The 24,960-nt window shown below is 38.9% G+C and overlaps 1 protein-coding gene across 1 annotated transcript in view; it reads left to right on the top strand.

Annotated features, from left to right (window-relative positions):
* Window positions 1-24,960, top strand: part of ush2a (Usher syndrome 2A (autosomal recessive, mild)) — a 209,824-nt gene that overhangs the window by 72,970 nt on the left and 111,894 nt on the right. The window contains exons 30-41 of the mRNA XM_055010958.1: window positions 8,345-8,475; window positions 14,246-14,372; window positions 14,911-15,012; window positions 15,475-15,663; window positions 16,144-16,274; window positions 16,384-16,663; window positions 17,250-17,474; window positions 18,372-18,452; window positions 20,413-20,601; window positions 22,685-22,825; window positions 23,830-23,905; window positions 24,295-24,380. Of these exons, the coding sequence (XP_054866933.1) occupies window positions 8,345-8,475; window positions 14,246-14,372; window positions 14,911-15,012; window positions 15,475-15,663; window positions 16,144-16,274; window positions 16,384-16,663; window positions 17,250-17,474; window positions 18,372-18,452; window positions 20,413-20,601; window positions 22,685-22,825; window positions 23,830-23,905; window positions 24,295-24,380 (1,758 nt within the window). The remainder of the gene's footprint in view (window positions 1-8,344; window positions 8,476-14,245; window positions 14,373-14,910; window positions 15,013-15,474; window positions 15,664-16,143; window positions 16,275-16,383; window positions 16,664-17,249; window positions 17,475-18,371; window positions 18,453-20,412; window positions 20,602-22,684; window positions 22,826-23,829; window positions 23,906-24,294; window positions 24,381-24,960) is intronic.

The raw sequence follows: 24,960 nt of genomic DNA, 5'->3' as shown, positions 1-24,960 counted from the left end.
CCACTTGAGATTACTTCACTGTCCTGCACCAACCTTGTATCGCCAGCTGTGTTATACTATGTGGGCAGTTTAAAGTACCTTAACAGGCCATGTTAAAACAGTATACTAAAATGTCAAAAATATGTTTACATCGGTGGGTAAGCAAGGTTTCTAAAGCTGGTGACAAATTCATGACTTTGTGCAGATAAAAGTTTTCATTTGTAATCCTTATGAGTCCACAATCAACTGTAACTGAGCTAACAAAGCTCCCTCTTTTGGTCACATAATCTTCCTCCATCCAAAATTCCCAAATATGTTTGCCACCTCATAATCTCAAATTAGATTTAATGTATTTGTTTTATACTAAGAAAATCATCATTGTATTTAAACGATCGTTAGTTTTAATTTAAACCGAAACTCAGTTATAAGAAAGTCCTATTATTTACTATTAAGACTTGGATTCTATGGATTATTGTGTTCACCTCTTCTCTAATTTCCTTTCTCCACATAGAATAACTAGATTTTTCTTATGGATATGAGAACGTCTGAGTGTGTATGACTGTAAATGTTAATACGTGTGGCTGAAACGCATGTGTGCTAAACAATTTTTTTCCCAATGATCATTTAGAAACATCACAGATCTTTGATATTTTTGTTAAATGGATATCACATCTCCAATTTCTTCTACAAGTTTACTTCCTTAAAATGTTATGGGCCATTTTGGACACTATGTTTTTATTTCAACAAATAGTTAATGTTTTTTTTCACGCCTAAAGAGTGTCTAGTTTGTATCTTTGTCCTTTATAATAGATGATGGATTACTCTTTTAATGCTAAGACAGTGTACAGTTGTCCTGTCCTGGGAAATCTGAAAATCATGGTCATGGTTCTTGTTCATTGAGCTCTGAGTCCTGTGTCTTTATCCCAAATCAACAAATGATGATTTTTGATCTCATCCTTGCTCCTCCAGCACAAAGGTAAATAGATCTCTCTGAATACTGCCAGTAAATAGATGATGATTTTTGCTATTGAGGGGTGCCCCTCATCTCCTCCACTCTCCTCCTTCATAAAGGGTAATGGATCAGACAATCACTTTCAGACCGGATCTATTCTGGACCATCAATGTGTCGGCAGTCCTCAAACCATCGCCCTTTTACAACCATCAATACTAATAGCATCATCTACAGACAATTATTCCCATCGAAGCGCACGGAACAGCGAACAAATCAAAGCCAAATTGGATTATGAATGTAATGCAGTGTAATGCCCCCTCGAGAGTCAATTGATCACAGAGGAGAGACTCGTCAATCGTTGATGTCTTATGGAAACCTTGTAACTCCAGCAATGACAACTGTAAATTTTAATTTTTTTTGTAAGAGCTAAATCTTTGCATAGTCTGTTTTGTTCAGTTTGACATTGCAAGACCCTGTGATATTTCATTTGGGAACCAAATTGGGAACCGACCGCGCTGCTTGGAAATTAGGTTCTTTTAAGTCTTAAGTTAGTCTAAAGGCAGCACTGATGCCTCAGAAGATCCTGATGGGTATTTTGTATGAAACAGCAAATCATAATTTTTCTCCATCAACATTATGTATCATCCTCAGAATATTAATAATTTGTTGCTTCCATTGAGGCTTACTGCAGGCTTTCTCATTTCCTAAACATGCGTATTAAGGGCACATCATTGATCAGAGTCAGTATTTAGTATGCTAAATCTTCATAAGGTCAAGATAATTTACCATGTAAAATCACATGATATTTGCCCTTTCACCTGTTATTTTATGGCCACTTTACTAAAATTATTTTTAGGCCAAATAGGTTGTTTTCCATGTGCAATTACTGTAATAGCAGTGCATGTTTCCATAAATGAAGTCTGTTCACTTGTGTTTAAAGACGCTTCTTAATGCCTAATGAGGGTACTTGAGGTCAATATTTACCACACTGAATCTTACTTTAGATAAAAAAACTGGATTATAACTACATGCAATCATGTTTCCATAAATGCATGTTAGTTCATTAATCTTAACTATAGTGTTTTTATTTCTAAAGCCCTGCTGCCGTCCATTCACTTTGAGTTAAGGACTGTGCATCTTATTTAGGATTGACATATGTTATTCTTTGTAAAATAATATATTTAAATGGAAATTGGTCTTCTAGATTATATAGTCCTCTCTCTCCTTTTTAACTCTTCACTGTTTAAACTTAAAATGGGCAGATTGGAATGAAGAATATGCCCTGCTTATATTTCCACTAATCCAGATATATTTCTTCAACCTGCAGTAAAAAACAAACAAACAAAGGAAACATCACACAAGTATTTTAGAAAAAAAAATGAATGCGGAAACAAACAGACTTGGATAATTTCCAGACATGTCTAATACAGTACATTGCTGCAGTACCACTGCAGCAACTGAGCAGGAAAGAGGGAAATGTTAAATGATACAAATTATTTTTCCTTAATTAATATGATTGATTGCCAGGCATTGACGTTGAGAGGAGAGGGGGAGAAATGTGTGAAGGGAAAGTTTGCACAGACATCATTAGTTTTTCCCCATTTAAAGATTAATCAGAAGAGGCTGGGCTCTTTAATTCTGTCATTTGTATATTTAATGGGCTGCTGCAGAATCTATGGGTGTAATTAGCTGGCTGCCGCGCTCTCATTAATACGCCAGGCTCTGATTAATGCCAGCAGAGAGCTAACATGACTGGAGTTATTCAGGTTATGTTGTGTAGATGATTACACACAACCTCCACTGTTTACTGAGACAGAAAGAGGAGAAACAATGCACATGAAACAATACTACCCAATAAATAAGACTCCACTTAAAGCTGTAAATGGCTCAGTATTGTTGCTTGTTAATATTGCATTTTATGGAATATAACATCTTTTTTTTATGTTCAGTATGAATGAATGCCATTTCAAACAGATATAATTATTTTTAATTTATCTAAACTCAGTTTAAGTAATATACTGAAATGATTTCATTTAACAACTCTCAAGTTGATGGTATGAGTGTAGCCAATTTTACATGCTTGTTATTCATAAAATGTTTCTTACAATACATTAAGTATTGTATCACTTATATAAAGAAAATTATGTATGTTGACAAATATTTGAAAGCTATTTTTATCTTAGTACATATGAGAGAAATATTCCACCTCATCAGGTCAGGGTAGACTGACTTGATGATGTGGTACTTATACTTAAAGATGAACTTTGCAACTTTAACCTCAGTTCTGATGTCTCTACTGGGCCTCAAAGAAAAAGCAAGTATTCCATGTGTTTTTTCAATGGTTTGAACTGGGATTGTTCACATTCATGTGGATGCTGCTTTGACACGTACCACCCACCTAAACATTGTTTCAGAACAAGTCCACCCCTATATGGCACTGTTATTCCCTCACAGCAGAGATGCTCTTCCACAGAAAACTGCTCATTAAGGGCTCGTGGAACATGACCAAGAGCTCAAGGTATTGACCCGGCCAACAAATCCAGCCAGATCCCAATCTAAACAAGCATTAATAGGATGCACTGTAACAAGCCTGATCAATAAAGATCCAATCCACAGAACCCAAATATTTTGCTGCCACAAAACTCCCAGAGGCATCTATGATCTGATGAGTCAGGACTGTTTTGGCAGCACAAGGTGGACCTGCACTGTATTAGGCAGGTGGTTTTAATGTGGAGGCTAATCAGTGTAATGTAAAGTTTTGGCAGAAAGTATATTTTTGCAGTTAGAATAAGATCATTTGAGGAGTGTCCTCTCTGATTGCTGTTGAAACTTATTGAGACTTTAGCCACTGGACGACAAAGCTGTCACTGTGGTTGCGGCTTTAGCCATTGCTGTGACTTGGTTGTTCTGAATGTGGCTGTTACACATTGGAGTGGATGTTGCACTAACTACATGCAGTGATTATGTGTGTGCTGTGAGTTGACATGGTTGTGCGGCTGAGTGTTGTATTGAAGCTATCATTTCCTCAACTCCTTCTTGTATTGATAATGCATCTGTCATACTTGACACACCATGGGTTCAGATGCCTACATGGCTTGCTGATTATGATGATGGCATCTTGATTAATTTGAATAGGAGCATTAAAGAGTAGCTACAGTATAGATACAATAACCATATCCATGGCATCATAGGTTCAACCCAATCCCAGCTATAATCAGACCAATAGTCATATCATCAGCTACAGCTGTGTTCAAAGGTAGTGGCTGTATACTGTCACAACTCAGCCTTTGGAAATGAGTAATGAGCAATAAATTCATTCTGTTCTCTTTCTATAGCATCTGAAAACTGTCCCTAAACTTAGAGTGTATTCCATTACTGCACTTGATCGATACACTAACTACTCATGGGTAAGATGAAGGTAAAAAAACAAACAAACTACAAAGTAAGGCAAAAGTACAGCTAAGAAAATTATCTAGGGATTTTTTGTGTGGTTCAGCCTTGTGCAAAGGCATAATAATTACTTTTGGAAATCCCATTAGACATGTTTAGTAGTTATTTATATAGTATACAGTATATAGTAGTTCTCCAAACATGTTTGTTATACAGTGCATACATTAACCGAGCTACTGTTTAACACAAAGCTTTAACACATGTAGCACATGTGGAAAATATTTATGTGAACATGTCTTAAAGCATGTGTGTTCCTGTGAGTTTTTAGTGTGCACTCTCAGGTGTGCAAGTGTTTACTGGTGTTCTGTGTTAGTCCAAGTGCTTGTGTGCATGTATGCTTGTTTATGTGTGTGTGTGTGAGTGTGTCTGTTTGTACTGTATGTGTAACAGAGTCACCTGTCATGATGTGTGCTCAGGTTTGTCTGTTGATGGCTCCAAAGTGGTTGTCAGTGTGAAGTAGCACAAGTCCTGTGGGGAAATCTGAAGGAAGTATTGCTGAGTATGAGCAGTGTCACTTAGATGCTGTACATGTGGACGTGCTTGGATAACACCTTGTCTATCAGAAAGACTCTCCGACTCACACAAACATACTGTACATTATATCAAACACCAACACTTGTCAGTTGTTTCCTTACATGCATTTCTTCAAGAAATTAATATAATGATGTAAACAAATCAGCCACAACATTAAAATCACCAGCCTGATATTAGTGCTCCCGAGCCAGCTATGATCCGTGAAGCCATGATGACGTACCACAGACGATGGTGTTAGATGTCAGAATGGGAGCATCAAGGCTGGGTTGGGAAATAGTTGGTTCAGCTTTGATTACAAATAGTGGATTACCTGTGAATCCCATTTTGTGTTTGTAAAACTGCCTGATGTAAAATGGTCACCCCAGAGTTGCGTGTTAGTGGTAATCCTCAACTCTCCAGCAATCTGGTTCTTAACAAAATCAGTGCAAATTTATGGAACACAGTGAAACGGTCTAACGGCAAAATTGAGTCCTTTATAGTTAGCAGTTTATTTAAATTTTTTTGCACGTTTTCTGACTGTTTATTAGCAAACCTTTTAAATTTCATTACACCAGCCTTTCTTAGTAACATCTCCTGATGCAAATTAGGCTTGCAGAGCAATTCAAGCTATCCTTAAGTGCATTATTACCTTTTGGTAACTGTGGGGTTTGGACTGGACTAGTTGAATCTTTATGAACATGGCATGACATGGGGAAAACAACATTCTCTTGAATTGATCGTCATATCACATTAATACCGTCAACCATTGCACATACACATTCTGAATTATATGAAGTGATTATAAACTTCTGTGCTGATGAGTTAGGAATAATAGTTATGCTGCTTCTTTTACTGTCACTTTCTATGACATTATGTTAGGGACCTTTGTCTTCAGGACTACTTGCAAATATGTATGTGTATGATAAATATGTACCTAACATGTCCATGTTAAAAAACACCCATTGGCGCTATCTGCTGTCTGTTTTAGTCTGGAAAAGTTTACATAAGAATTACAACAGGAAAAGAGCTAGGATGCAAGGGGAGCAGAGCTGAAAGTAAGAGATGTAAAAACAAGAATTGAAGATGCAAGGATAAAAAACATATTCAGAGGAGGCAATAGGTGCAGAAAAGGAGAATGAAAAGGTCAGGAAAAAGATGAGGAAGGTTAAAAGCAGAGGGACGAAAGAAAGGAAGGATTGAGAGATCAGGAGAGTGTGATAGAGAGAGAGAGAAGGTTAAAGGGGGGTAATGTAATGTCAGGTATCTGTCATGACTTCACTCATCTTTGTGGTGACAAGGTCATGAATGTAAATGACACATGCCTGCGTGATGTACAGAATGCAAGTCCAATGTAAAGAACATCTTTGTCTTGTTACCGTTACAGTTGAGTTTGTGCATTATTTGTAATCAATGCATATGTGGACTGCTCAAATGGGACCTTTTTACAATTTTAATGTTCATTCTACAGGCTTTTATACTCATGTTTGCAAGAAAAAAATATAACTTGTCTTTTTTTTACATACTGCACAGTATATCGTGTCAAATTTAATCACTTTGTGTGCTCGACTGAAGTTGAAATGGCAAACCTGTGATACCTTGTTAGTTACAGCTTAATGTAAGATGATGTCAGACACAAGTGAAAAGAATCAGACGTAGATTCTGTGACGGGCATACACTGAATTTGCCATAGTTATGGTCACTTCTCTTTTTCATCACAACTTCTTAGGAAGGGGTCCAAGAAGAAAGAAAAGGGGAGCATTTTTTTTCTGAGACACAAATATGCACACTTGATTCATGTTAGAGATGTAGCCACCAGTTACTGTGACACTGCTTTTAGTCTGACAGGTGTATGTGAAGAAGGCTCAAAGGCATTTCCCTTTTCTTTTTTTTTGCATGTACAAAGTGCAAAGCTGTGTTCTTTGTGTTTTTAGATGATCTAAAAATATGATTGAATCAATATCAGTTGCTACAAACTGACAACCGGTATAGCAATAGGCCCAACAAGTAGGCTCAAATTAACAAGATTGAAGAACTGCTCTAAAAAGCGTGAAAGCTGTGAGAAATGGCTAATCTGTATTCATTTTAAGCTTGCCATGTAACTGTTTGACTTCTCTCCATGTTAAGTGAATTCACACACTAATTATTTTGCTAACACTGGCTTCTGATGAACCCGGGACTGCCTCCATTCAACTCCTCAGATCTTCCCACACTTCTGTTCTCTGCAGAGACAGACAGCGCTGAGGAAACACACACATGCTCATAGACACACACAGAAACCTGCATGGTCTGTGTCGTTATGTGGATCTAGTAGTGGATTAAGATCCAATCTCTGATCCATAGTAACATGACAAGAAGGCACGCTGGATGAATTCTCTGCCGTGTGTGTGTGTGTGTTTGTGTCTTAGAGGTTCAGCTGTTCTACGTACCCACAAATTTCCCACATTGCTGAAGCTTTGAGTTGGGCCTGACACAATGCATACAACTGTTTAGTCACTTGCTATCCTTTTTAAAGTTCAAATTGCTCTTGTTTCTCATAACTTGCTTCCTCAAATCTCACGTCCATGTCATTGTGGTTGGTGTGTCAGGATTTATTTAGGTTTTGTTTAATTTGACAGTGCTGTAATTGAGCTTTCTGAAGGTAGTCACAAACCTTCCCACAGAGTAGTGTTGTAATGTGAAAATGCATGTTTCATTTCAAGTTTAATTTCCATCAACAGCTCCACTGATTGTATTTTCTTCAAAAAAATTCTCCGAAGAACACCCTACTCAGTCTATGTACTTTATCTGTCCCAAAATGTACAAAGGAGGGTTATAGATTTAAGAGAAAAAAGCAAGAGATCACAAGGTGAGCACTATTAAAAGTGTAAAAGTGCAGGTGTGTCTACTTGTCTTCTGATGTTCATGTTTTCCCTAAAGTATCTTAGTGGGAAGATTACCCTAGATGGCTTACAGTGGAAATTAAGTCAGCTTAGAGCTTTGGGAAGCAGTGATCTTGACAGAAATGTAAGAATAAGTAAGTTTATTCCTCCTACACAGAGATACGCAGCATACCTGACTTCCAAATTTGAAAAGAGCGTTAAACCTTACATGGAAGCTCAGACTGAATTTCGATGCGTTAAAAAAAAATGAAATAATTCAGAAGATCTGGGAGAGGAACAACACATTTATTATATTTTTGTACTTTTTTACAGTTCATTGGGTCTGGCAGAGTTTGAAATTTTAAGTTTTCGTACCCGCCACGTTGTTCCATTTTATCGTAAATGAATTATTTTAATTTGGAAAAATAAAATCCTTAGTCTAAATGTCCTTAAAATATTTAATATATCATCCTAAACCAAAAAATAACAATTGAACAAAGTTTAATCTCTCTTCCTCTCTGCATCTTCCTCTCTCTCTCTCTTACTCGATCTCTGTCTCTACACATTTGTTTCTGATCTCGCTTTGGATCAGGTGTAAAGATGAGTTTCAAGACTCGGTCCCCAGACGGGCTGCTGCTCTGTACCTTCTCTCCAGGAAATCAGGAAGAGTTTCTGGCCATTCAGATCAAAAATGGACGTCCTTACTTTTTGTTTGACCCACAGGTATGTAACAATTTTGACATTTTAAGGCAATTTGAGCACAATGACTGAAATGTAATATCAAAAGACTGGGCCAATGCAAAGCTGGTTGAAATAAGGTGTTTTAAAAACATACAACAAAACGCATAATAACAAATCTAATAAAGTTTTATTCTTATTTTTTTTGTATTTACTTCTAAATATTTGTTATTAGTTTGCATATTACAATCAGATCTTTTACTTAGGCGCTTTTGTCTGCATCTAGAGTCAAAAGCATCACCACATAGTAAAAAACATATCTGGAGTTCCAGTGAGTCCACCAATGCCAAAAATCTGTACATTTTGAAGTGGGCTAGTTTACTGGACATTTCACCAGTTAATATTTACAATTTCATGAACCTTTTTAATCGACTTTTATTCTTGTCTCTTAGGTCATTATTTAAATCTAGTCACTTACTGGTACTTAATCACCTTCACCTGTGTTTTTCCCTTTTTTTCGTCTAATCCACCTCTGTCTTTCTGTCTTTTTCTCCCCCTCTCTCTTGCTCTCTCTCGCCGTCTCTACCGTTTTCTCTCTCACTTGCTCTCATCTAATAAATGTGATCTGTAGCCCCTCATTGGTTTCTGTCAGGGAGACAGGGAGAGGGGAAAAACTTTGAAAGTGTGTCAACGTTTGAATTGGACTGCAATTAACTCATTCCCTGCAGTCACCACGCGTGAATACCAATTGCAAGCTAATTAAGCTTTGCACCCTTGCGTGCGCGCACACACACAACGCACACACACATACGCACACATACACATCTTTGCTTCCCTTATCCTTCCATACAGACACATGTAGAGGGGTTAAAGAGTCAACGACTTCGATGATGAAAGGGATGATGGGAGATGATTACACATACTTCCATGAGGCCACCAACTAATTACACACTCAAACAAACACGCACATACACACAGTTTTGTTCTTCATCAGAATCACTTTGCAATACTTTATCAAAACGTCTTCATCGGCAAGTAACTATAGGATGTATATGTGTGTGCATAGGAGTGTATGTCACTGAACAGACCACTGTCAGTGTTAATTTGTGTGTCTGGTTATGTGTACTACTGGATATGTGATGGAGTGGATGTGTGTCTTCTCCAACTGGGTTGATTCCTTTGTTTAGGCTAGTTTGAGGTAATTAACAGTGGGAGTGGTGTCACGGCTTATTAGTGTTCCCCTAGATACATATAGCTGGGCCCATTACTTCCCCCTATTAGCCTGTTGAGCTAGCCTAATGGGATTACCAGTGCAGGGGGGGTGGGTGGTAATTTAGCATGACACAGGAAAGTGATATGCTCATAAATATGTGCACATGTGAGCTGCCACACACTTGCATACATTGAAGTAAAAGAGGACTCAAAAAAGCTTCCTGTCACAAGTCGAAGAGCAAACCCAAAACACGAGTTAGACTAAAAATAATTTTATTTACATGCTGGAACACAAACATGCACAGACCTTCACATCTAGTTTACACTCTATGGGTGCTGGTGGGTGGTACTTTATGGATTACAGTGTACACAGGGATGCAGCTACAGTGGTGGAAAAAAGTTTTCAGACACCCATAAAATTTTTATCTCAAATATTATCATGTAATATTTGTGGAAAAATCTTTGTGTTTCAAAATGTGTGGCTGCATTTGACAGACACAAACAAATACAAATGTTTTTTTTTTTTGCTCATTGTTTACAAGAAAAACTAGCAAAACTAAATTCTTGACAGTTTCACTATGTCAGTTTTCAACATTGTCGGTATCAAAGGCAACAAATAACAGAGAATGTGGTTAAAGCTGAACAAAAAAAATAAATAAACCATCATGTCATCAAATTTATATTATATAGTAAATTATATTATATACTAGTCCTGCCATTAGCATGCAGTAGAGCTCTAATCCTGGCTGCCATGTTCCCCACGAGCCTTTCACTCTGTTGACAGGTAATCTTTCCCATTCTTCTTGAATTACTGCTTTTAATTCTTCTAGATTCTTTGGTTTACACTTTGAAACAGACCTTTTAATAATCCGCCACAGATTTTCAATCATGTCCAGGGATTGAGCTGGCCACTCTAAGACCTGAATACTGAGCTCCTGCAGCCAAGTTCTGCTGGCCCTGGATGTGAGGCAAGGGGCATTATCTTCTTGAAATATCCAGTTTTGACCTTGACAGAGCAGTGCACATGCAAAGGGAGCATGTGGGTTTGAGAATGGCACAATACTTATCAGAGTTCAATGTGCCATCACAGACAGTGAGATGACCAACACCAGCAGCACTCATGCATCCCCAAACCATGACACTGCCTCCACCATGCTTGACAGTAGGTACTGCACATGCTGGAGATAATGCTTCGCCTGGCCTTCTGCGTCCCCTCACATTAGCAGGATTGAGATAAAGCTGGAAACTGGACTCATCTGATGACAGAATCTTCTTCCATTTCCTGACTGTCCAGTTCTTGTGTGCTTGGGTCCAACGACGGCGGGCTAACCTCTGTCTCTCATTGATCTGGGGCTTCTTGACAGCCCTGTAGGACCTTAAGCCGTGATCTAAAAGTCGGCTACGTACAGTGCGGTTGGAACACTGGACACCAATTTGGTTTGACCACTGCTGCTGAATCTCCTGTGATGTCATTCGGTGATTTTCCCTGCACATGCGGATCAGGATGCGGTCATTTCTTGCTGAAGAAACCCTTGGACATCCAGATCTCGGTTTGTCTTCCAAGCTGTTGGTTCATCTGTATTTCTGCAGAGTGTATCCAACTGCTGAAGGACTGCATCTGCACTTCCTGGCTATCTGGCAGCAGCTATACCCTTCTTGGCTGAGAATCTGTATCTTCAGGTGTGTTTCCTGCATTAGGTTCCTTGTTTTAGCCATTTTTGTCTCTGAAGAACTTTCTAATGTGCTGGCTTTATGTAGACACGAAGCACAGCAACAAATATTGTGTCTTTCAGTAAAAAGCACAACCTTCATTAGTGGATCGCTGGTACCAAAATGACCCAATACTCAAAATTTCTTATGTATTTTTATGGAACCAATCAATTTTAAGTGTTTAATGGCTTTTTTAGGATTTGTTGAGTATTTTGGCTGTGACTGTAGTAAAAGAAATTGCACTTGAAGTCCTAGGAGTGATTCTTAATGGAATATTTCACAAATGCATGGGTTGTCCAAAAACTTTTTTCCACCTCTGTATATTGTTTACCATAAGCTGTGATGCTATACAGCATCATAACGAGTGCTATATACATGTAGCACTTGCCACAGACTAACTCTAGCTAGATAAAGTATTACATATTTTAGGTATGCAAAAGACATGCAAATTAGAAAAATGCACCACACTGTCACTGTCCGTTGGTCTCAGTTGCAGACAAGAGGCAAACACAAAACGCCTGTAAGCGGCTAGAAGAGGCTCATGGTCATAAAAATTATTGTTAAAATTTCTGTAAATTACACGGCTTTCCGATTGTTATTGGTATGCGAGCAAGGAAAAAATACATGTGACTGATCAGGAGAGACAGAAATGTTTAGTTACTTTTAACGTCTGTGTTGTGTCAAAAAAGCATCAGGACATTCATCATTTTGTTCAACATTGATGAAAAACGAAGACAAAAAGCCAGAAAAACTGAACTAATAGGGCTACTCAGTGATTAAATATATTTTTTTTAAAAATGAAAACGAAAATATGATACGGAACAAAAATCAATAATGTGTTGTATTGTAACTTCATAATATTCCTATTTAGAGAGATGTAGGAGCGTGCAGTAACTTGTTACCAACTGTCAACTCCAGCGGCTGTCTGAAGGTTCAGTTTTCCTGAAATTTGCTTTGCACATCTGTGTGATATGTTTGTGCCAAGTACAGAGCACACTGTGCACAGGTGGGAAGAAAGGAACAAACAGGTGGGAGGTTCATTCAAATGAGGCAGCGCAAATTGAGTTGTTGTTACTTTAGTGGAAAATGTGTCTTAGACTTAGTTCTGACAATAGTTGTCCCAAACCAACTTTATGACTGACATCAATCTACTGCCACTTTGGTGATTTTATCAAGAGGAACAGCCTAAATACTTATAGCAAATGAACAGAAATTGGAATTGAATGAGTGAGTTTGCTTGTGCTCGGTACACACTGGACAAGTTGCAACAAATTACCATGAGACTTTTGAGATGACAAGACTGTGTAAGCCTTTTTTTTTTTTTTTTAAAAACTTCAGTTATTAAAAAATACTGGTTTAATTGCTGTTTTACTGTACATAGAAGGTCAAAAACTGTCCTTAAGGATTTCAAATTTATCTACACAGGTGAAGACCTGGACTAACATTGCATCATGTGAAACAGAAATACTGTTACACAAATAGATGACAAAAAACAGGTGGATATACACAACCTCAGTGCAGACAATGAGTGAGACGAGGACACAGATAAAAGCAAAAAGAGATTTAAGTGTCATCTAATGAAAAAGTGACAAACCATTTCATCCTGTGTCCACCTCTTCTCTGTGTTTAAAAGATTGCTTTCGTGTGCACACACCTCACATTTTTGCTCATTCAGTCTGTCTCTTACATGTATCCATGTATACCCCCCCCCCCCCACACACACACACACACACACACACACACACACACAAACACACACACACACACACTTTGCTCATATTCAGAAGGGGGCTGCCAAGTATAGCTGGGAAAGCCACAGGGGCAGCACTTTGGATAAGTGCTATTTATTTGGTGTGTGTGTGTGTCCACCATCTCCTCAGTGTATATTAAAGAGATTGGGCATTGGGACATTCAGTAGTGGACAGACACCTCAGTCAAGCACTGTACCACTCAAGAGATGACACCACCTCATCAGTGGGTCTTTGCTAAAGTGAGGTGTGGGTTTCATCCAACTATTTACTCTTAAAGCACATAATGTCTTCAGCTGATGCTATATGTTGCCTGACAGAATGACAGTGACAGTGGTGATTTTCAGTAAAAGCTCCCGTTTATCATCTGCCTATTGGACAAACCTACTTAAGCAGTTATGTTCTAAATGCCTTGCCTAAGGGCTCTTCAGTATCAGTTTCTTGGGGAGTTGAGTGTTCGTTGCTTCCACTGCTAGTAATCCCCAGGCAAGTGATTCAAACGGGCGAGTTTGTGTGTATGCGAAAAGGAGAGCTGGAGAAAAATAGATAAATAGACCCCTCCTCCGTTGTCTTGTTAAGTAGAGCTGTCTAGCAATGGTAGTAAAGATGTCAGAGGCTGATATACTCTGGCATTCATACATTTATTGATCTCATCATTAAATCTTCATCACTGCATGTGTGTCTGTGTATGTGTGCGCACGCACCCGTTACTCTTGTTTTACTACATTACTCTTTGCCTACTTGCTAAAAGCTGATCGCAACAATGATGTCATACTTAATAGGTAGCAAAAAGCCCTGTAACAACACTTTGATGATTATATGTGCATGTCCATGTCCTTTTGAGGGTAGTGTGTGTGTAATATGTCACAAATCCCGAATGTCTAAACTTGTTCGATAAGGCACTAACAAAGTGATCATTTCAGAATTGACGAAGTCAGCATGTTTGATTGCACTGTTATTCAAAAACTGTTTTATTTTAAGCCAGAGGGTATAGATTTACTTTTCTGATTACAGTAAGACATGCAGACTTACGGTCAGAGTTGAAAATGATGTATAAGTCAGTGGATGTCTTCACACCATTAATGTCTATAGGTTTACATTCTTGCCTGTACAGTGGGTTTCTGTGTGCTTGTTTATGTGCGTAGGGCTCAGCAGTGGCTGTGAGTGTGCAGGGTGATGGAGGGCGCCGCTACAATGATGGACAGTGGCACAGCATCACAGCAACAAGGCGAGGGGCCGTGGGAACAATCGTTGTAAACGATCAATACAGAGGTAACTCTTCTCATATTCATACTGACCACTGTGTGTTTCTGCTCTGTGTGTGGGTGTGTGAGTGTGAATGTGAGTATGTTACGCTCATCTACACATGTGCTTGAATGTGAAAAGTGTGAGACTGACAGGAATGTGCATGTATGTGTTTCTGTGTATGTAAATCTACCTGGCTCCACATGGTGGTATTAGTCAGGTTAATCCCAGCCACTCGATGTCTGATGAGAAAAATGGTGCTTCACACATGCAGGAAGACACTGATGTTCCTCAGTTGTTCTCAGATAGGTTCTTTCTGGGTAAATCTGGAAAGAATCTCTGTTAGCATAACTTTAATGTAGTCCCACTCCTCTGCTCTGCTTCGTCTTTCCCCCCCTTTTATTGTCTTTCCATTTACTCTAATATGACCCATCTATTTTTGCTTCCTCAATGCTTTAGTCATATTTGTCATATTTATAATTATTCATAATTTCTTCCACATTTTCTTTTTGCCCCGCCACATTTCCTCTGTGTAACCCCACCATCTTACCTCTTCCACTACCAGGAAGTGCATCAGCTTCCAGCGGCAGCACCATTATCGGTGAGAACACTGGGGTGTTCATTGGAGGGCTGCCTGAAGATTTTACTCTACTGAGAGAGGATTCAGGTAAGTTTCCAATCAATTTGTAACTTTTAAATTGATTTTTTACATTTTGCTGTTGTGAACCTGGCTTGGATGATGGCCAGTTTTGTAATATACTTTACTGATGTTCTTAGAAGGAATTCTTCCAAAAAGCTCTTAATCAATAATCCAGGTAGTGCTACTTGATTGATTATACACGTGTTTACTGTCCCCATCAAGTGTAATTTAGGAAGGAATATAAACCTTTGTCTCTGGACTGAGGTTCAGCCTTACTGCTACTTGTCTAATTTACTTTCCTTTCTAAAATTTGTCATCATTCCTATATTCAGGTACTGACACTGTAACTCTCAGTATTCTTATAAAAGTTCTGGATGCCTATTGGCCCTGACAAGCTGAACTCAAAATTTCATCCATTCATAGATCGGAAGCATTAAGTGAAAATTTTAGACTGACAGTTGTGGTTTTTATTCTTGCCTGTCTCACCAGGAGATGCCCGACTCGTGCGACAGGGCTTCTCTGGTTGCCTGAGAGATGTGAGTTTTAAGATGATTGACAGTCCCTCAGAGGAATGGCAGTTTCTGGACTGGGGAAAAGCCACCAAGAAGGTAGCAGCGTATGAAAGCTGGGAGGGATGTCCTCTTCAAACTGTGGACGGAGCCCATTTTCTGGGTCATGGTAGGATCCTATAGATGATTTTATAAATTGATTTCCTTGTTTCATGAGGATAGTCCTCAAGGACAGTGTGCAACGTTACTACATGTTACAGAGCGAAATTGTAACACAAAACATGAGCCTGTGATACAGACACATGGGTAATAGCAGCTGGAACGAAAAGCTCTGTGGAGTGTCAAGCTGTGTTCAGACACAAGTTTAAATTATTTTTAGTGCCCCTAATACACTGGCAGTGCTGTATATCTTAATAAGATGCTTGCTGCTGATGTTGGTGATAATGAGATGGTTTCATGTTGATAAATATGATGATAAGTTAATTGTCCTCTGTGTGAAAGATCGGGTTCATTAGTGTACATTTCCTCCATTATTGATTTGCAAAAAGGCCTCATCATCCAATCTTTTATTTGTCTGTCACTTTTGAGTGTATGACAGAACAGATGTTAAAATTACATGTTGTAGCCACTTATTTCCTCCTTGTTTCAGGGTACTTGGAGTTGGGTGCAGGTGTATTCAGCGGAGGACAGGACTTTGACATTTCTATGGATTTCAGAACCGACCAGCTCAGTGCACTTTTGATCTTTACATACAACACACAAACAGAAGACTATATGCTGGTATGTGAAATAGATGCATTTAAAATGATTGTTGGAAAGACTGAAATGAATCTTCACAGTAAGATGACAGGATTAGTTTTGATATTTTATTTACTGGTGTGTACTTTAGGTGGAACTGGAAGCGGGTCTTCTGTCCTTCATTCTTGCCTCTGAAGGTCATGTGATTGAACTCAGCATGTGGGTGGGACTTGGCTACTGTGATGGAGACTGGAAACAGTTGTCATTGGCAAAACGTGGCTCACTCATCTCCGCTGCCATTGATGACTGGGCCGAAGAAACAAGGGGAATGGGAGGGACAGCAAGGCTGAGAGTTGATTCACCATTTTATTTGGGGGGCGTGCCAACGGTGCTCATACATCCTGCACTGGACAGCCGAAGTCACAAACACGGTGAGATAAATAGCAATTGCTTGTCCCCCATTAAAAATAGCAGATGGTCAACCAAGAAGAAGTGTTTCATTTGGTCAATTCTGTGCAGCTCAACTTGCTGTTTCGATGAACTCGTGTAGTTTCCTGCAGCTTGTCTAATATGGCATTTACTTGCTTTGGGGATCCTTGTATTCAGTTTTCTTTTGGAGACTTTGAAGAAATGAGAATTTGCAGGTCATGTTTACTTCATTTGTAACTTTCCCGCTTTTGTGTCTGGCGTGAGATACCAACTAGTAGCCATATTGCACTGTATAGAGTAATTTACTGACATTCAACTAAAATTGAAGATCATACTGAATTCAACTTCAATTCAAACCCACTGGTGTCATGATATATTGGAAGCAGTAAAGTGCACGAGTTTAAGATGTAAGGATGAAAAGTTAGGTATGAGAATGGAGCACAGTAGTGTCAATTTAAATAATTAAACATGTAAAATGTTCTTACAATGGAAATATGTACTCTTCTCATATTCTCTTCTCTGTTCTCTCTTTCCCATGTTCTTCCTCTACTCTCCTTCTCCTCTCCGCTCTCCTCTTTTCTTTTACAGGCCTTGGTGGCTGCATTAAGGGTCTTACCATACGAAGTGATGAAAGAAACCCTACTGTCAGTCAAAGTGTGAATCTAGCCGTTGCCTCACAGAGTTCTGTAAGAGTCTACTTAGATGGCTGTCCAACCAGTGAAAGCCGTTACAACTGCAGAGGAAATGATTCAGTGTTGGTGTATAATGGGAGAAAGACTCAAGCCACAGATTATAGTCTACAGCCTTTCACTGGTAACAATGCACAGTATACATGACATTACACTAACACAGAAACAGCACTCATTTGAAAAGGAAGTTTGGAACTCTAGCAAGCTGTCAATACTTCAGCATTTATTTGAAAGTAACATTTCAGTGATTATCAGATAGACAACAAGTATCAGATAGACAACAAAACCAGGCATTGATACTCCAGTTTCTGGAGCCAGTCTGAAATGTTATTCAATAAACAAGCATGTACAACTGTCAGTATTATTTTTAGAAGGAAGTTAAAGGTAAGTGTTCTAAAAGTATATACTGTATTGTCGGTAGGAGAAATTCTGAAGGGAGGTTTCTTTTGTATCCCTTAAAATATCTAGATTGCAACACAAGAACAATGTCCACCAGTCAGCCAGTTTTTTTCACACTGAGAAGTGTCTGCCACAGTGTTGATTTAATCCTGAGAGCTAGTGGTTTGTTGAAGTTCAACACTTTCTTTTCAAATTATTTTTTACTCATAGTCAGCTGTCATTAGAGTTAACATTAAAATATACAGCATATACAGTACATATTAATAAATGAATAGGTTAGGGTTATACTTTTTGTGGTTGTGTAGTACACATAGACCTATTATAACGACTGTAAGGCACGTTTCTCAGTTTTGCCATGTTAGCTAGTAGCTGGCTTCTATATCATGTCCTCTGAGCTTACGCTGGTGATGTTTCTTTGCTTCAATGTTTAGTTGCTGACAAAGAGCTGAATACCAGCTAACCATCTGAGAAATCCATGTATATTTTACAGCTGGAAATTGCATCACATTAGTGCTGAGAACATGGCATACAATGTTTTGTGTGCATTATTTGAATGTTAAAAAAAAAAAAAAAATGTGCACCTCTAACCCTTTCTCTTATGTGCAAACACCCATCTTTTCAGAGTACCTGTACAGGTTTGTGGCCTTGGGTGCAGGAGGTTGGGCTGCAGGACCTTGGCAGAGAGGACGCAGCCGAGGCAAAGGTAAAACATCTCACATCTGTTAAGTAGTAGCTAGTGGGAGTTTCTGTGTTTTATCAGGCTAAAAGGTTTACAGCCCGATATGATGATAATGATAACACACACAGTGCACTGGTACAAGCATCATTTTAGCACACAAGCACAGTTCATTTTGTGCACAGTAGCTTTTTTCTATCACACTTTTATCTGACCATCTCCAACAGTGTAAGAGGAGGCCGTTATTACAAAGCCTCAGGTATTACTATGGGGTGTGTATCTGTGCATGTTTGTTTGAGGCTTTGGAATTAGCCTTTTTATTTACAAAGTCAGTAACAAAATGTAGGATTTTACCCCAAATGACTAAAAGAGAAACCGTTTACTCATGTTGGCACCGTCAGCGAGGAGTAATCACTATTATGTCTTTGTTTAACTTTCTTCTATAGAATTTCCCTTTGATGTTAAGAGATTTTCCATGTAAAACTTCCACTATCTTGTACAGTGTTTGAGACTTATCCAAAGCCAGTGATATTACATGTGGCTGACTGTATGAGAGATTGATAAGGCCTCTATAAAGGGCATCACAGTAAAAGGCTGTTAACCCAGAATGGCCTGTGTGGTCCCTTGTGTAATATAAAGCTGCTCGTTAGTAGTGAACGATACACTGGTAGGTCTCAGTACACCATGCTATGACCAGAGAGAGGAATGGAGGGGAAGCAGGAGGAGAAGCAGGGAGGGAGAAAGTGCTAAAAACATTAAGAACTGCAGGGAAATAAGCAGGATGGGGTGGGATGGGGTGGGGGTGGGGGTGGGGGGGGCAAAGACTGAAAGGGGATATGGAAGGAGGGAAGAAGTGCAGAGTCAAAATGAAAAGGTGGACAGCAAAAAAAGGGGAAGAGGTAGGAGTAGATGGAGAAATATGCAAGGTGATTGGGTAATGAAGGGAGGAGGAAAAGAAAAGATCAAAACGAGAAGGCATAACAATAGCTGAAGTGGAGAGGGAAGGGGCGAAAGTAGCAGGAATAACAAAGTTAATGAGTGACAGAAGAAAAACAAAAAGTTTGCATGAAGCAGCTTGTCAATAGTGTATTATTTTGTACTTTATATATTGTACAATTGTGCACAAAACCGAAAGCAGAGCAGTCTTGAATGAGCAAAATAAAGGACACAGAAAATAGATTTTTAAATAATTTTAAAACGTATTAAGAATTTGTAAGCTGTTCATTAAAAGAGATTTGCTACACAAGAATATGTCTATAATTTCCCTTTTTTTGAGTACTTTAAGAGTTTGCATGGTGGCCACTTCACTCCTGGACTAAGTCCCGGATATGTGAGGTTATAGACAGATGCGAAAGAAGATGAAAGGATGACTGGAGACAGAAAATGAAGGTGGTTGTGGGGCAGTAAGACAGAGACAGAGAAGGAGGAAAGAAGGAGAGGAAAGGAGATCGACAATCCTGAGCTGCTCAGGGTGTCAGAGAGAGAAATAAGGGGAGTGCTACAGAGAAGGAGGAAGGCTGATTGCTGTGAAATATAGCCCAGAATGAATGGCTGGCTGTATTAAATCAGTGCTGAAAAAGTTACTACTCTCATAAATACTATTTATGCTAATGGTGAGGTATGATTTACTGGGCCTATTAAAACACAGAGAGATGGGAAATGCTTTTTCTTTAATCTCGTGTGCTCCTGACCTGTTGTTTTGCTTTTTTCATGTATATTTTCCTGTTCAGCTTTAATTTGATATATCTGTCTTGACATTTTCTCGCCCTGATGTAATTTCTGTTGTTTATTTTTCTCACTGTCATTCTTTCGTCTTTGATTCTCTCTGTTTTGCTTAATTTAATAATTGCATGTGGTTGTTTTCTTTATTTTGTTACCTAGATTTATTTATCTTTTCCTGTGTCTAGACCCACCATATTAACAGTCTCTTCTCATCTTGACTCGTTTTGCCTTTTTCTCTGTCTGTCTTTGTCTCTCTCTACTGTAGTACCTTCGTCTGTGCCGCCTCCTACCACAGTGCAGAGCTTCAGTGGCTTCAGTGCCAAGGTGAGCTGGGTGCCACCCACTGGTGACATCAGAGGGCTGATTGACAGATACGAGCTGAAGGCTTACAATAGAGACCATCTTGAAGCACCGCCTATCACAGCCACATACCTGGCTAATGGAAATTTCACAGGTAAAACACATACACTAATCTTTGATGGTGTAAATATTACATCAGCTTCAAATCCAAATTTAGGAGAGGTGCAGAAAACTGAAAACCAATTTTCATTTTGCTTTTTAACCCATTTCGCCCCGTGCCTCACTCATTCTTTAGGCAGTATATGTTTATATGTATTATTTACATGTTTTTATTCCTTGCACTACTTTTTGCACTTTTGGATTGGATGCCAAACCGCAGTGACCATGAAGTTGAATCCAGTCCAATCTAATCTATTAAAATGACAGCTAACTCTTCTCTGAAAAACAAAAAGTGACAAACATCGCAAGGCGCATAAAGTGACACACACATAAATTATGAAAACTTTAGTTCAGCTTGCATTTATTGTTCTAGTAAACTTATAGCAGCTGACTTCTTCCTGCCTTCTTGTGATACCTGTAAGGACATTTTGGCCCTTACTGAAAACACATTTACACTGCCTTTTTCACTCACTTTCCTCCTGTCTTTCATACAAACACCGACTGTCCCAGGCAACCCTGTTAATGTCTCCTTGGCAAGTCCCCAGCTTTAGGAGACTGTCTCCATTTGGAACAAGACACTCAGGACTACCCCAATGATGTCATACCCTGGCATCGCTCCTTTCCTCTCTCTCTCTCTCTCTCTCTGTTCCTCACTTTTCAATCTTTCTTCACTTCATCTTTTATGATGATGATGATGTCTGCGTCCGCTGCTGCTATTCGTCCCCCTTCTCATCCACTCTGCCATGTCTCTAGGCAAATATGAAGATGAGCTCTCTGTCTCCGTCTTTCTCAGCGTCTCTCTCGCTGCTCCTCGGTCCCTCCCCCCTCTCTTTGCCAGACATTAAGTCCACCTCGATAAGGCTTCTTCTTAATTTATGATGGCCTCGACACCTGACTGCAGAATTATACCAATGGCTAAAAAACACAGAAAGCAAATGAGGGTGTAATGGCAGCGGAGTGGGGCCCTGGCCCCTAATTGAATTAAAAGACATGGGTAACAGTGAGAGAGAGCGAAAGGAAGAGACAAGTGCAGGGTGATTGGACACAGAAGGTGGGGAGAGTTGAAGGGGGTGGAGGAGAAGGGAGGGGATGTAAAAGAGTGACTTAGGAAATGCAGAGAGGAGTGGAGAGGGGCCAAGACAGCGAGGACAAAAAACATCAGAGAGAGAGACGACTGAGGCTTTACAATTAGAATAGACTCTCTTTGTTTGCCAAACACAGTAAATTTGCTTAGCAACAGCAGCACATAGAAACAAGTAAAGCATTTAAATTGCACTATTGAAGCTAATTGATTCAGACTTCAGCAATACACTAAACACGTTTAAAGGAGAAAAATGAAAGGCATTTAGCCAGGTATGGCAGGTTTGGCACAAAATGTTAAAGGATATGTACACTTTTTTCAAGTTATTCTTAGACCTCTGAACTCCAAGCAGTTTTTTTGTGTTTCTTTACTTCTGTGGGCTCATTTATTGCTGCAATTTAAAGTCCTGCACCACTATGGAAACAGCACAATCATGGCTAGACTTAGAGAGAACTCAAAAAGTGTTCTGTGCAGCATAAAAAAAGTTAGAATGTCATAAATGATGAAAAAAAGTCAAAGCAAAAGTTGAATTTCTTTCATTATTCATTTTGCAAACATTGAAAAAAACCTGGAATTGACATGTGTAGCGTTTTCCAAGTGCCCCCAAATGTGACCAGTACTGGGGAAAATGGTAACTAAACATAATATAGATATTATACTACTTACCTTTTGATTTAGTTTCCATGTTTGTCTCTTATCTTGAAAGTAGAAAATAAAGGTTTTCTGTTTTTACAATTTCAGGATCTGACAAATAGAGTAACTGCAGCGATTTTGTTCCAAAATATGTACATTTGATACCTACTAGTATGTTTTTGGGGCTCGAAGAGTTAAAACAGCACTCAAGCGCCCATCTGTATGTTGCAAAGACCCCTTCTGACACATAGCTGAGTTAGCAAAGTCAAGTGGGTATCTTTCAAAGTTCTGTTTTTGAATAAAATATGTTCTGTCTGTGTTTTCCACTTCTTTTCCTTGCTGACATGTTCATGCTCCTCTCTAGGTGTGCTGTCAGGTCTCACTCCATCCACTCGATACATTGTCACTGTAAGTGCCTGTAGTCCTGTTGGCTGCGCTGAGAGTCTTTATAATGACAGCAGTGATGATGATGATTTAAGATTGAGTCTCACAACCCCGGAGGAAGGTAACAAACACCCACATGTACTCATACACATAGACACACTTCAAAAAACACTCTCATTTACTTAGGGAGATTTTTAGCTCTTGAAAATAGAAAGCAGGATGAGAAATACACACAAGCCAGAACTGAATAAACAGGAACAGGGAAGGGAGAATGAGTAAGATGTAAGTTTTTTAAAGAAAGATAAAAAATGGTTAAAGAATGAACCAAACAGATAGCACAGATGCACATATTACTTATTGTGGAAGTGCATCAGGAAAGTTGAAGAGAAAAAGGGAGATTCTTCTTCATATGTTCGCCGCTACATTAATCTGTGTTGGACTAACTGGCCTTGCTGGGGAGATAATGTGACGGCAGGGGTCAGTACAGAGACGGCAAAAATCAATCTGAAGTAAAAGGGGAAAAAAAACTGATTACTGTATCGATTCTCACTGAGCACAGAGTTAAGACACTGAACCGTGTTTGGGGGACTAGAAAAGAAAAACTTATTTAGAACTCTCCATTGCCCTACACATAATGTGTAGATACATTTTTACTCACTTATTCTTTTGTACAGGCACATTTTTTTGACAAGATCAAGGAACATAACTTCATAAAATTTTCACTTTTTCTCCTCCAGTGTTCAGTCTTTTGAAAAGTAACCCAAAGCTGTGTCAGTGTCGAACGTCATATGAAATTTGATTAATTATTAATCTGTGACATTTGAGGTTATAGAATGATAAGCTCTATAAAAGTGGAACTTCTCACAGTTTATTTTATCGTTAAGGTATACCCTTTGATATAGTCATATTTTGATGTTGATAAAATGTTCCTTTTTTTGCATTACTGTTAGGTAATGACTGTTTATCTTGTTTCAACATACACATAACTAAGTACGTATAAAGATAGATTGTTAAAAAAATAGCAGTGTTACAAATAAGGATAGAATGATGTGCAACTTCTTTCTATGTCGTTATGCCAGTCAGTATATTTGTAACATACAGTATTTTTTTTTCATGCAATTTCAGCTCCAGATGCTGTCTCCCCTCCAGCTGCAGTTTCATCACCCACAGCTCTCTATGTTACCTGGGAACCTCCAGCAAAGTAATACACAATATGCAGCCTCACCTTTCTGTCTTTATGTTAGCTGTTACTGTATTGTTTAAGTGGGACCCGATCCTCTATCATAGAACCTTCACTAATGAAGCATGTTATTATAAATGATATTTTTTGAGTAATTTCTGACCTACCTACTTACAAGAGAACACAAGACAGTTGTGAAATGAAGATGATGATTTATTTTGGTAGACTGAATCGTACATGTACATGATGTTGTATAACAGCCACAGTGTCTGATTTTGTTCAGCATGCTTTTTTCACCTTGAATAAACATGCATTGATTGAACCCAACAACGAATTTATCATCAAAATAGTGTATGATATATATAACTTCACAATATTACCCTCATTTTACTTTTTTGTTCCAATGATAGGCCCAATGGAGACGTTACAGAGTACCTCCTCTATCACAACGACCAAATGGTCTACAGAGGGAAAAACAGACAACACAACATCACTGGTAAATGAGGGGAGAGCGCGTGTGTGTTTGTGTGTGCGTGCTGCAGTGTAGCTGTGACTGTGGAGGGATGGGGCCTCGGTGTAAAGAGAAGGGGAAGAGTGAAGAAAAGCAAAATGGAGTGGGGGATTAGCATTTGAAAGAGGAAAGAGTGTCTCATTCCTCACCAAGGGAATAGCACTTTGAAAAAGAAGGCTAAACACACACATGAAAATGAAGCGGTGGAGAAACAAAGAAAGCTAAACATTAGCGCACATGCATACGCACAATTTGCTTTGAAAGCTTTCACTAAAGAGACCTAAAGAAGGTATGAAACACATGTCACACCACTGAGACTAGAGTGCTTCACCAGGATGCAAATAGATACACACACACTAAGATACACACACACACACGCACACGCGCACACACACACACACATACAAGACACACTATCAATAGATTGTACACAGACATATTCTATGCAGGGATGTACACGCACTCACAAAAACGCACATACACAGGAGAGTCATCTTATGTGCCATTTTATATAAGCAGAATAGATTATCACTTATGTTGATTTTGCATGCAGTCATATGATTTG

This window comes from Amphiprion ocellaris, chromosome 1 (genome assembly GCF_022539595.1).
Source record: "Amphiprion ocellaris isolate individual 3 ecotype Okinawa chromosome 1, ASM2253959v1, whole genome shotgun sequence".
NCBI lineage: Eukaryota > Metazoa > Chordata > Actinopteri > Pomacentridae > Amphiprion > Amphiprion ocellaris.
Note: the sequence above shows the minus strand (reverse complement) of the source record. Positions and strands in the feature narration are given on the sequence as shown.